General features: G+C 40.1%; 1 protein-coding gene across 1 annotated transcript in view; it reads right to left on the reverse strand.

The window, feature by feature from the left end:
• LOC139724508 (presenilin-1-like) overlaps nt 1-11981 on the reverse strand; it is a 41994-nt gene extending 30013 nt beyond the window's left edge. Inside the window, exons 1-2 of the mRNA XM_071635642.1 lie at nt 11837-11981; nt 6286-6505 (exon numbers count right to left, since the gene is read on the reverse strand). Of these exons, the coding sequence (XP_071491743.1) occupies nt 6286-6505; nt 11837-11850 (234 nt within the window). The 5' untranslated portion in view covers nt 11851-11981. The remainder of the gene's footprint in view (nt 1-6285; nt 6506-11836) is intronic.
• Between the last annotated feature and the right edge of the window lie 1735 nt (nt 11982-13716).

Consider the following 13716-nt stretch of genomic DNA (forward strand, 5'->3'; position numbering starts at 1 on the left):
GGCAGTCGGGACGGTAAAAGCCGGTCGGGCGTACATGTACGTAGACTTCTACACGTCGTCTCGTATCTTGGAAAGATACTTTGAGTTTGAATCAGATATATTGGGACGCGAGTGAACTGAAGGTATGATATTTGAGATCAGGAAAGTTGTTCAAGCTTATTAAAGTGTAGACTTTGAGAAAGGGCATATTATACGTCATAATAATAAATTTCATTCTAAAAGGGCACCACGGCCACAAGAAAAAGGGCACATTTTTTTTTTGGCCGTAACTTTGATCAAGGAAAAAAAGGCATTGCGGCCAACGAGAGGGGTACCGACGGCCATGGCCGTCGGTGGCCGTCGGTTTATTCGAGGCCTGCAATATATCTGATATACCACGAAAGAAATCCAATATCATTATTATTATACATATACAAACCACTTTCCACGACAACACCACATTCAATTTCAAAAAAAAAAAAAAAATGAAAAGGGTTTCACTCACATTCGACATGAAAGTGATCAAAACGTCCACGGCAATTCCTTCTCTGTTAAATAGGCCTATGCTCTAAAAACATCTAGAGCACTTTTTGTTGCCTTTCGTGTGTTCAACGCGTCTTTTTCTCTCAGAATGTTTTCGAATTCGTCAGAGTCTAGAGTCGCGAACCGTGGAGGCCGCCATTGTTGTTTACAAAATCTAACCTTTCAACTTGTATACGGAGGTACAGTACAGTACAGTACAGTACAGCATATCAGCGAGCGACTGCTGGAGACCGGGCCCGGCCGCACAGACGATTTACGTGTACTCCTATGGCATTTCTCAACCTCATCGCGCAATGCCACTGCACTTTGCTTTCTTTGCAAGCAATACTGCGCATGCGTATAAAGAAACATTTGAGTGCGTTATTGACAGCAGAGTACAATATTGGAAACAATATTGTACTCTTTTTCTCCATTGATACGGGTAATGTAAAATGCATGGGACAGGTATTATGCTAACAATATTGCATGTCATTAAGCAAACCCCTTGCAGGAATATTGATACATGGTTTTATTGTATCGAAAAAGTGGCTTGTTATGTATAATAATGAGTGATAGCTAACAATCTTTCATGCCCAGTAGATAATGTGATCTCTTACAGCTGTATGGGGGGGGGGGGGAGAGATGTGGACATACCACACTACATGGATTATCATGGCCTACAGTGTAACTCTCTGTATCCTGCAGCAGAAAGCTGGTATGAATCAGTTTGGTTCTAGTTTCTATACAATGATACATCTACTCATCCACTGAACTACGACTGTATGTACATGATGTATGTTGCTGGTAAAATGAAAAAAAGGGGGGACCACAGCCGAGCATGGGCAAAACATACAAATGGTGCACTCAAATACGAATTGTGTAGGTTTCATGGCAGCATTGAAGAAGCTCGGTAAGAAAATTTTGGAAATGGAATCAATGCAAGGTTGAGGACATCTATGAATTAAAAAACTTTTGATTACCATGGTATTCTGATGCAAACCCTGTATCTTGTTTACATCATTTTCTGTTGTATTAATTTAAAGACATTTTATTCAACACTCCTGCTTTGTACTGTGGTCTTTATACATTTTGGGAGTGAGTTTACATCAAAATTTAGTTGTCACATTTCATGTACATTTGAAACAAGAATCATTTCTCATTGCCTCCCATACATAATAAATTCAAGTTAAGAGATCTTAAAAGTGTACACTGATTGAAGATAAAAACTTTTAAAGAATTAAGAGTCAGGAATTAATAATCTCTATGTGCATTACAGTTTTTGCTTTGTATAATCAATGAATCACAACTATATTACACTACAGATGTATACACTTGATTCTGCTATTAAAAACAGCTTAATAATGAGAACTAGAGATGACACCCACCTTCTTAAAATGTAGATAAAAACCAATAATCTGAGTTTCCACATAAGGTATCTTGACAGACAACACATCAATAATGAGCACTTATATCTGTAAGTGACATTTTTGCTATGTTATGATAACCAATATACAGTAGGCCTGTGACCCCAAGTACCATGTGAGAGATTTCCAAGCCCTTTTACATGTAAAATGATACACTTTTTGCAGCATGACATTATATAGATGATGACTGGCGGGGAGGGAACATACCAAATGTCCCACCCAAAGGGTTTGAAATGCTATTGAGGGACTTATAGCCTCCCGAAATAGCATTTCAAACCCTGAGGGTGGAACATTTGGTACATGTTCCTGACAATAAAAGTCATCATCTGTTATATTATATGGGTTAGTCAAACACCATCATCACCCTATTGATTACGTGAAAAATATGATTGTTCAATCGTTTAGTATCGTTTGTAATTTGTTACGTGAAAATGTTTTCCCATGGGAGAACATTACAAAAATGTTCTGCCCATGGGCGAACATACTTCGTAACCAATGTGCCTCCATCACGTGACTGTGTTTCTTATGCCAATCACTAACTGGTATTTGATTAACCCATCTAATATACAGGTATGAGGCCTTTATAATGCAGTCATCCAAGATCTACTTACAAGTACGATGTACATGTGTGTATCTCTGCTGGTCATCCCATGCTTAGCCTTGTCATTTCCCCTATGAGGAAGTGCTTTGATATTCTGCGGCTCCATGCAGGACACACTCAAAATGTCTCACAAACATGTTTCAAACACAAACTGTGGACTTGCTTGCAGCATTGGGGCTAGGCCCTAGCCCACCAAAATTGTTTTCACAAAAATGCTTCCCATCTTGCGATCTATTTTTTCAATGTCTAGTCTCTAAGACTCCGTTTACAGTGCAGGGCTGGGCCGAGCCGCGGCCAAGCCGCGGCCAAGTCCGGCCTCAATTGCGGTACTCGGTCGTGCAATTCTGTCCGTTTACAGAGGAGGGCTCGGCCCGGGCTTTTAATTCATACCTGTGAAAATGTTGTCGTAGTGGGCGCTCTGCTTGTAAACAAACGACTATCATTGGGAGCGCGCCGGTCGCAATTTGGTACCGCATTTGGCCCAGTTTGCATTTACAGTGAGGAAAGGCTGGGCTCGGCCGTGGCTTGCCGAGACTACCTCCAGAGCTTGGCCAATTTCGGTACCGCATTTGGCCTTTTGCGCGTTTACAGTGAAATGAAGGCTGAGCCCAGCCCTTTCACTCACTGTAAACGGGGTCTACGTGATTTCTACAATCATTCTGTCTGTAAACTGAAAGGTTGGCCACTATGACTACCCTCCTGCTGATCGTATCTCAGATCAGAGGCCAATTTTTGAAAGCCACGTTTGCTGGGATGATGCCAGAAGTGAATTGCTGCAATATCAATTGACCGAAAGTTCTATTAACACTTGTGCCGTCTATTTTTAGATATTATTGTTTACAGGTGAGAGTAATGGTATAGACCTTATGCATTGACGTCATCACTCGCTTGACAACCTCTCGCGACGCCATCACTCGCTTGACAACCTCTCGCGACGCCATCTTAGAGGGCAAGCGAAGTCCTTGACACCGCACGCGTGCAGCTAGCTGTGTGCTTTTCTTATGCGCGCTAGCGGCGACCGCCTCACTCGCCGCTAGTCCCCAGGCCAGTGGCAGTTTTTTTTACCATCAAACAAGTTTGACATGACATGACACATTATGCAGCAATATTTGGGTAATTTTCTCACATTGTGCAATCGAAATACTCACAGTAACTAGAGAATTCCTAGGTTATATCGCAGAAATTTGTATCCATAGCGCAACATCGCCGTTCGCTGTATGTATGTCGCCATTTTGAATTTCATTAGCCAATCACATGCGAGGTACGTGTTTTAGTAAAAAAACACATAGAAATCTACCTCGCATGTGATTGGCTAATGGATTCGTAGGTTGATGAGCTGTTACGACCGCTGGTAGTTCCATCTTTTTTCATGAAAATTGTGCCAAAATGTTGGATATATCATTAACCTGGTGAGTGCAATGCATACCTCAAATGTCGATTTTGCTATACAAGCTTAAATTTCCCGATCTAGGGCTGTGGATTACATGCAATAGAAAAGACAGTAAAAGAAACACCGATGTTGTGTGTAAATGCCCGTTGCCTCGCGTGTAAAAGCATGCTCCAGCAACGCATCGCTTGCCCTCTGAGGGAGGGCGCCCTTCAGTTGGTAAGACCGTGTGACGTCATATGCATAAGGTCTATTTCCAAGTACCTTTTAATTACAGTCATTATTCTTAAGTCTTCATCTATTAATGTAAAACAGATAATGTCACATGTCAGTTGATTATCATAGATGGGTACACAGTACTGACACTGTTTACATCGCTTTGCAATTACTCTGTATTATGCAGAAAATTAGAATCCCCTTTCATACAGAGTGGCACTGGCAGTAAAGCAAACTGTTGAAATACCGTTTGCACTTGTGATACTACATACACAGCATATCTTTTGCAGTGTAATAATCTTTGTGAATTTCATGAGTTGAAAAATTAACCACTTGTGAAAATATTGCCTCCAATATTAAACTCCAACCCATCTAGTATAGTGTCCAAAGTGGGATATTAATTCTTTTTTTTTTCCTGGAAAGGGGAAAACACTTTTGTCTCATTCCATCACTTGGTTATGGTTGCCAAATTGGCCAAAAATACAAAATATTATACTCACTAAATACAGTCAAACCTGTCCTAGTGACCACCTGTCTACAGCGGTCACCTGCTGTATATGACCGCTATGAACAATTCCCTCTGAGAGAAAAAAATATATTAAAGGACCTGTCTACAGTGGCCACCTGTCTGTAACAGCCATTATTTATTTATTTATTTTTTTGGTCTCCCTTGGGTGGCCGTTATAATATAGATACATGTAGGTTTGACTGTATAATGGCATGATGCAGTATCCTTACATCATGTACTGACTTACAAGTGTAAGGTGTATTACAAACAAAACTCAATCAGTTAATACAAAGTACAAGTTGTAATTCTAAATTCCCAGTGCAGAGCTCTTGGAGGCATACATGTGTACATTGACATACCACGTTCATGTACACCTTGTGTGTATACTTGCACAGTCCTCTCACTCACCATGCATGATATTAATCTAGAGGGGTCTAGGGCAGTTACCCCCCTGTTATGGGCAATTATAGAATGGGTAGCGAGAATCCTGCGATCTGATTGGTCGAGAGCTATGTGTTGATTTTTACTGGCCGCACGCTACGTACGCTGAGTCACCGTGTGGTAAACATGTTATCGCGCACTTGTAGCAAGAGTACGCGTACTTGTAACAAAGGTTTGCGCACTCAGGTTGGCCATGCGTCCAGTAAATACTGATGCATGGCTGGCCGTGCGTCCAGTAAAAACTGATGCATGCTTGTTTACGGCAAGCCAAAAGGAAATGCATCCAGTAATTTTGTCATCGGGTAACACGATAGAAAAATGGGTTTTTGACAAGAAAATTACCCATTCTATAAATCAGATGACGCACATGTCTTTTCGTGCGTCAGTCGGAATATAGTGTGCATGCGGTAACTATGGAATTTAGCCTAAACCCACTCGGCTTCGCCTCGTGGGTTAAGCATTCCATAGTTACCTTATGCACACAATTCCGACTGACGCACTCAGACCTGTGCGTCATTTGTATATTATCCCGGACCCTTCCCCTGGCCCCAATCCTAATCCTAATCCTAATCCTGAACCTAATCCTAATCCTAACCCTAACCCTAATCTTTACTCTAACCTTACCATTAACCAGTATTTAGCTGGGGGTAATTGCCCTATGGGGGTAATTGCCCGGATACAATCTAGAGAGATCATATCTACCGAATCATAGCACTGGTATTCAAATTACTGGATGTGCTGTCGTAGCAACCATAATAATCAGGTACCGGTATTTCATCACCTCTCAGAAACTACTACCATGGTACATACTTTCCATATCACAATAAAAACTGCATCTAACTGGTTAATTGGGAAAATCCCTGAAAATTGACGGGTTGATATCTATAGGCAACCCGGTCAACAGAATATAATGCACACTATTTGCATAATATCATGAATATAACCTGCACACTATCATTTGAATGTGTACATTGTAATGCTGAAAACATGCAATCAGTGGTCATTTTTATTGTTTATGGTCCCCAAAAGTGATGTCTAGTAATGGTGCCTAAGGAACTTGTACATGCATGATACAGTATTTGCAAACGTGAGGAACTCTGTGTTACATTGTATGTTGTGCAGCAAAGGGAGTTAACAGTACTGCACATACGCTATAGTGACAAGTGTTCTACCTGCATGCAATTGATTTCAGAAATCTCTCTCTTACCCTTCTCTGCACTGACGTGGAATGATTCTCGGCGTTGATGCTCGTGCCGTAGTTTGGGTTGGTGGCTCCTTCCGTGATTGCCGTACTCGGCGACTGCGCCGTGGGTGCCGTCGTGCCTTCCTCCATTGTGTCCGACTGCTGATCGGCGTCCTCGTCAATCATCAGTCGGGTGACCTCCGTCGGGTTATCTTCGTCCTGTTCCCAGCTGCCCATATGAGATCTACAGGGAGAGAGAATGCCACGTCATTTCGCTGCTACTCACACTCAAACTCCAACCCAAACAAGTCATAGCTCCCTCAGTGTGGAAGGGGACGTGCAGCGGCCGTGTGATTAGACGTCACAAAATTACCCACTTCCTCCTCACTGGCTGAGTAACCTAGATATCAAATGCCACAATCACCAGCACTCCTCTTGCAAACAAGCAACCATTAACCCGCCAATGAGCAGCACTTGTTGTTCTAACAAGGATTAAGTTCCATCTGCCATTTGAAACAAAATTAGACACTTTGTAAACTTATTTGTGACATGCAATTTCCTGAAATAGGAATCAAGGATAAACAAATGTCAGTACCTAATGAATTAAAGCAACAAGTCTGAGTAAACCTCTTCTGAAAATAAAATCTGTATTTAAATTTCAGAGCGCTCTTTATCAGGCAAATAGTATAGTATGGCAGGACATCATTTGAAACATTTGTCAAAAGACCAAAATTTCAACAAATTGCTACATGTACATTGTAAGTATAAGCACACAAAATGTTAACATGGCTGAGAGGTACAACTTTTTGTACACCTGCAGGTACTCTAAAAATGCATCAACACTTGTGTTATTTTCTAGCTAACATAACATATTCAATGTAAGAAGTAATTCAAGAACAAACAGAAAAACATATTCAAATCAAGATTAGAATAGATCTTTTGCCTCCATGTCAATCACATCTCTTGCTCGGAACTTAACAATCTGTTCAAGCCATGCTTCTCAGCTTTTCTCAACCCAAGGCCCACTTTGACTCCTATATTGTTTTTCTTTTCTTCTTTTTTGAGACCAAGTTAGATCATATATAAAATTTCTATTTCATTTTTGGTGGGCATCACAGCCCACTGGTTGAGAAGTGTGGTATCAAAGTATATCACACATGTACAAACCGGTAGAACAGTGACCATTATTGATCTCTTCATTTAAAAAAAAAAAATGGCCAATCAATTCCACTTTTCTCATTTCATTTCTTCCCCTTCCCCTAACCTCCCCCCCCCCCCCCAAAAAAAAGCAAATAGGAGAAAAAAACGAACCCATATACATGTACAAGTACACTCTATGTATTCAGATTGGATTCTGAAAGCATACATTTTATATGTAGGTATGCACAAGAAAAAACAAAATGAAATCTAAGTAGGACTGATTGTTGCATGTGTTAACAAATGTCTGCAAATATTGACATGCTTCTCATTTCTGTATCAACCTTTCTGTGAATTCTTGCTATGTTTGCAAAATTCACAAAGTAGCATTGTGAGAATAAAAACATATTCAAATCTGATAAGAAACGGTGATACATTTACCTGTTTTTGTTTTTTTTCTACCAATAATGATAGACCCCCTTTCATCAGTAATATTGACTACAATGGTACTTTTGTATTTCACACATGTCTAAACAAAAATATCAATCTACCACACATGATACTTTCCCATACCCTACGATGAAAAGAAATGATGAATCAAAGGTGATACAAAATCAAATGAAATGAAATTTCAAATGCATGTACTGTATACAAATGTAAGGGTGTACTGACTTTAACCACCGAAGTGGACTTCAACCACACAATAAAACCAAGTATTATCTCCAGCAGGCCGTTTCACAGGCAGTTATGTTGAAATGGCAGCCAATCACAGTGTAATCACCAGCCGGCTACCGTATCCACCGTGGTAGGACAAACTACAAGTACACTGTACATGGAAATGACTAGAGTTCAATTGAACACATATCCATTGACATCCTTCATGACTTTGACCGATGTCCAAGAGGCTGATGACCACTGCTATTAAACAATGGTCTGTCAGGCAGCACAATTTTTAACCCACAATCCAGTCCTGACAGATGAAGACAGTTCTACATTGGATCCAGTATAGAATTGTGCACGTACACGCAAACTGTGTAATGCAATGTATTGCATTATGCATTATGTACATGTGTGTCTACAGTGTGTATTGCAACTGCAGGTTTGGACTCCATAAACTAAACAATCCTGATCTTTGCACCTGAGAAATGTCCAATCCAAGGAAATAGTACAGTACACAGTATGCACACAGCAATAAGTCACTTGATCAAACAAGTGGGAATCAAATGCTCTGGACAAGCCTAATGCCACCTCCACAATAAACCAAACACTGGGGGCTATGTCGACCATAGCTAATGGTCATGATTTTAGACAACAATGACCAAAAGCAAAGACAACACACAGACAGCCCCCACAGAGATAATGTGATACGGTAATTAGTCAGATTTTCTGTTGACACCATAAGCTGTCCTCAATGAAACAAACAAGTCTCCACCACTGATGAATCATGTCAGATTTATATCGTCACTCTTCATGTGACTGTACAACTTTACAAGATTTACATTTTAAGTAATGGTAATGCAGGACACGCGAACTGTGAGCCAGTTCGCAGGAAAGTATAGTAACCAGTGGAATTCCTCAGGGGAGTGTTATAGGCCCAATACTATCTATTATTTTCATCAACGACTTACCTGAGATTATATCTACAAATTCCACAGTTAAATCATTTGTCGATGACACCAAACTGTATGCCTCACGACACGAAGAGACTGATAATAACAATCTACAGGAGGATTTGTATAAACTCACATCATGGGCCAAAGACTGGCAGTTATCTTTCAACCACCCAAAAGAAATGTAAAGTAATGTGTTTTGGAAAGAGAAATCCTGGATTGAGTTATTATCTAAACCCTGACGATACATCAGAACTTTTGACAGTTACCGGTAATCATGAGAATGACCTTGGAGTACTATTCGACAGCAGTCTGCAATTCTCTAACCATGTTAACAGAGTATGCACCAAGGCAAATAGACTGCTGGGATTAATCAGGAGATCCTTTTCTAATATGGATGGAAGAGGCTTAGTACAATTATACAAATCGATCATTCAACCATCCCTTGAATACATGTAGTGTAGTAGTGTTTGGCTCCCATGCCTAATGAAGGACATTGTCAAATTGGAGAATTACGTACAGCGAAGAGCAACAAAGCTGTTACCTGGTCTGAGAAACCTGAGCAACACAGAACGACTGAGGAAACTAGGTCTCCAAACATTGTCATATAGGAGACGCAGAGCAGATATCCAGACGTATAAGCAGATCCTGAATGGCCTAGACGATCTGCATAGCTCAGATTTCTTCCAGCAATTAGTACACATTCCAGGACAAGAGGTCACACACTCAAGCTCTGAAGAACCCTACGCAAATTCAAATGCAAGGCAAAGGAATTTCTCACACCGAGTAGTTAATCTATGGAACAGCCTACCACCTGAAGTCATCAATAGCAGCAGCATCAACACCTTCAAATCAAATCTTGAAAAGTCATGGAAACATAAATTCAACTGTTACGACCCGGATACTAAATTCCCATGATGCTCCAGCCCTACGCATGCAAAGAGTAGTGCAAATAACATTTGCAGTAAGACTCAAGAGGATGCAGAGGGGCAAATAAGTCCAGTATACTTTATGCCCAACATCAAGGTATATCAAGGTAAATCAAGAACACAGACTTTTCTGTTAGAAACCTGCCTTCAGTATTTACTAACACTGATTACAGGTATCTATCATGTAACACTGCCAGTGATTTTGTTCAACCTGTAGATCACAGGGCCTGAAACAAAATTAAACTCATAAAGTGTTAAGCAAAAACAATACCTGGGGTACATTTGTGTTTCAAATTGACCAACTGTGAGTATGTTACAGTAGGACTGGTCTGTTTTATAAATGAGTGGTCTGAAAGAGCCCTGGTCTAATTGTACTTCCTGACACAATACACAGCAGAAATAAAATAATGGCAATTAAATGGATGAATCCAAACGTTTTTGAATAAACTGCTTCCAGTACTTTCCCTTCTGCTCCATGCTTCACTCTAACAAGGAAGAATCCCTTGAGAATGGAAAGCCGCTAATGTCGTCGCTTCTTTATGGAAGGGTGACAAGCACACCAGTTTCTCTAAACTCCTCCGGACCAACGGATTTCTCTGTCCAACGTTAGCCCACATCAATTCCTAGGAGCAAACGCTAGCTGCTATCGATAGCTAACATTAGACGAAATGTGGTTAGGTATCAATAGCAAACGTTAGCTAAATTCCCGGTGATTCCCCTAGTCGTTAGTTAACGATACTAAGAAAGTAGATGTGGATGTAGCTATCTTTCCGAAGCGCAGCTGAGGAAAGATAGCGTACACATTCAGATCGCCGAGGAAGTGATAGTTTGTCTCATTGCCTGAAACCCAAGGTTGATTATTTGCTTTATATTGCACATCTAGGGTCCTAGAAATTCCCATTTTATTCCACATCTGAAACTGTTTTAGCTGTCTTTAGGTATCCTTAGGGCTTAGGCTATGTGTGCACGTAGATGACAAAACAATGAATTTGCTGCGCGCACTGCGCGGCACCGAAGTGAAAGTGCGTTGCACTGTGTACTATCAAGTGACCTAGGTCACATGATAGTCCACAGTGCAACGCACTTTTATTTCGTGCGTACTCATCTTGCATTAGGACTGTGTGGAGATCAGCGAAACAAAAGGGACTTTCAACATAGAGTGTAACGAACTTTTCTTCTCAGGTGATGTGATGGGCAAAACTACGCTTCATCATGTGATCAGCTCTGGACCAATCCTATTGCAACATTCTTAGTATGTGGAATACAATATTCGTTTAAGCTGACATTACAAGTGAAACTTTAAGTGACGGATACTGTAAGTTCCTTCGTAAGATTGAAGAGATTGCTTCCATTTTATTTGACTGATTCAGGAATTCCTCCAAGGGCCAACCCAGCGAGTCAGATTTGAGCGGAAGAAAGAGTATGAAACACCACCTCTGTCACATTTGGAGTTTTGCAGGGCATAAACTTAAACCCCTCCTGTTTCTGGTTTTCATCAATGACCCCCCCCCCCACCCCCCATTATTACATCTCATCATCATCTACACGCCTCCATGCTGATGATTCCTCTACAGCCTAGAGCTCTACACTCTATGGAAGAAGAAATGGCAGTCTTTCTTGGCCAATGTGGCAATAGCAATGACTAACCCACCATGTAACTTGAGTGAACAAAACATTGTAGACTATTTTCTATCGACTACTGGACTGCTCCTGAGTCTTGGGCATGGCATGGACTCGATGGAGGAAACAGTTTAACATTATCAGTAGATTTACAAGGATTTATTCCCCCCTTCTCTCAGTTTACGAAAATTAGAACATACGGCAGTAAATTATTTAATTCAGTCCCGATACCACGGCTGTACGAACGAAAGAGTCTACCGAGTATCACTTGCAGTGTACCTTCGCTTCGTCATGTAGAATCTTGCCTCAATCTACAAAGCAATTGTGTAAAAAGAAGAGTAGGGTTATCTGTTGAGTGTTGTACAGAAGACCAAGGGCAAGGCTGGACCACGGACCATACCACCCGATACCGTTCCGATGCAGTCCACACAGTATGCTATCCTAAGCGCTACAGTATCCACGAACATGCACTGGTAAAGCCACAATGCATTGATAAGAGAGTCAAAGTGAAATGCCCTGACCAGGCAATGTATGTATTTCCGCATTCAATGTTTTGATTATTTATAGCCATGATCAAAGTCCACTTAAGCATAAATACTTGGTCTACACTGATATCATATTCTAAAGTCGCCAAAGACATGCGTAAACGATACCTGTACCTATTCACCGAGTCGTAGCAGTTGGCAGCTTTCTCGGCATCTCCATTGTTGTCAGCACTTCCGCTTTCCTCGTTCTGCATCATTTTGAGTCACGTGATGTTTGTTGGTGGTGCGGGTTTTTATGCATTACATTGTGCTTCATCATCGATGCCATCTACCCAGGCCAAGTGACGCATCGTTAGTGTGTAGCGGAAAAGGGTAGATTTATACACATACATAACATAGATACCAGTGTTGTTGCTTTTCTCTCAGAGGTAAATAGAATTAAACTGAAAGTTATAAAATTCTGAGTAAATTATCACAAGAAAGCTTGGAAAAGACAAAGGGAGATGCTTTTAGGTCTTTATAGTCATACGTCACCTGAGGAATTGACGAGTATTTTAGGCCTAATATTGACAATTCCTTCGAGTATATATCATATTATCATGAATCGTTCCTCCATTTTATCTTCTTCTCTTTTTTTTTCTTTCTTTTTTTAAAGCTGCCATAAGAACGGTCACGAGCATACTGATTTATTTATTTCGCCGCAGTACAGGTCTATATTAGATCGTTAGACAGGAGATTTCTGCGATATTATTGATGTGAGTTGGGGTTTTGTTCAAAAATAGTGTTTGTTGCGTTTTATCTCACAACGTGTAAAATTTTTCTCTCCGTATCCTCGTAGATTATTACTTTTATTAAACAATGTTAAGATATGTTATTTACCTGCCGTTCATACTTCACTTATCTATCAGTATCTTACTGGATGTGAGTTTGGTTTTTGTTCAAAATAGTATTTGTTTTATCTCACAACGTGTAAACTTAATTTTCTCTTCGTATATCCTCACAGATTATTACTTTTATTAACAATTTTTATTTTAAGATATTTGTCTGTCGATCTTTCATACTTCACTAAAACAAACGGTTTTGCAAACATTCAAGACACACCCTAAAAATATGGCTCTCGCTATAATCAGTCACGTCATTACTTTTTAAGACGTGGTTATCACTGAATAGAAAGACTTACTTTCGAATGTCATTTTTGCATGTCGTGTACCTAATTTTCCATCATTAACAATTCTCGTGATGAATATTGGTCATCTAGGGAAACATCTATTTTTAAGTGTAGACCTTTACTATTAGAGTACTAGTATTTCATTTGTTTTTATTAGTGAGTATAATGTATGAATGTCCAGTAAGTTGCGTTGATATCTGGATTGTTGATTGCAACCCGGCAACCACTAGGCAGGGGCCGCGAAGCTTTTTGTTTTATTGTTAATTTAGTTTGTTTGTTTAATTGTTTGTTTGTTTGTTAGTTTTTTTGGGGAGGGGCTGGTCAATGGTCCATGCCCTATACTCCAAAACCATGCGGGAGAAATAGTGGATTAATTAAAGGAGACCTCCCGATGATTTTTATATTTTTATATTTGAACAACTATAAATTAGTTATACTGATGACAGAGTTTCAGAATTTGTGATAACTGGGATGAATAATAAGAATATTTTCAAAATTTAGAGCAA

Source organism: Diadema antillarum, unplaced genomic scaffold, assembly GCF_040938485.1.
Source record: "Diadema antillarum isolate AM-2024a unplaced genomic scaffold, OU_Dant_1.0 scf00000217, whole genome shotgun sequence".
Lineage (NCBI taxonomy): Eukaryota > Metazoa > Echinodermata > Echinoidea > Diadematoida > Diadematidae > Diadema > Diadema antillarum.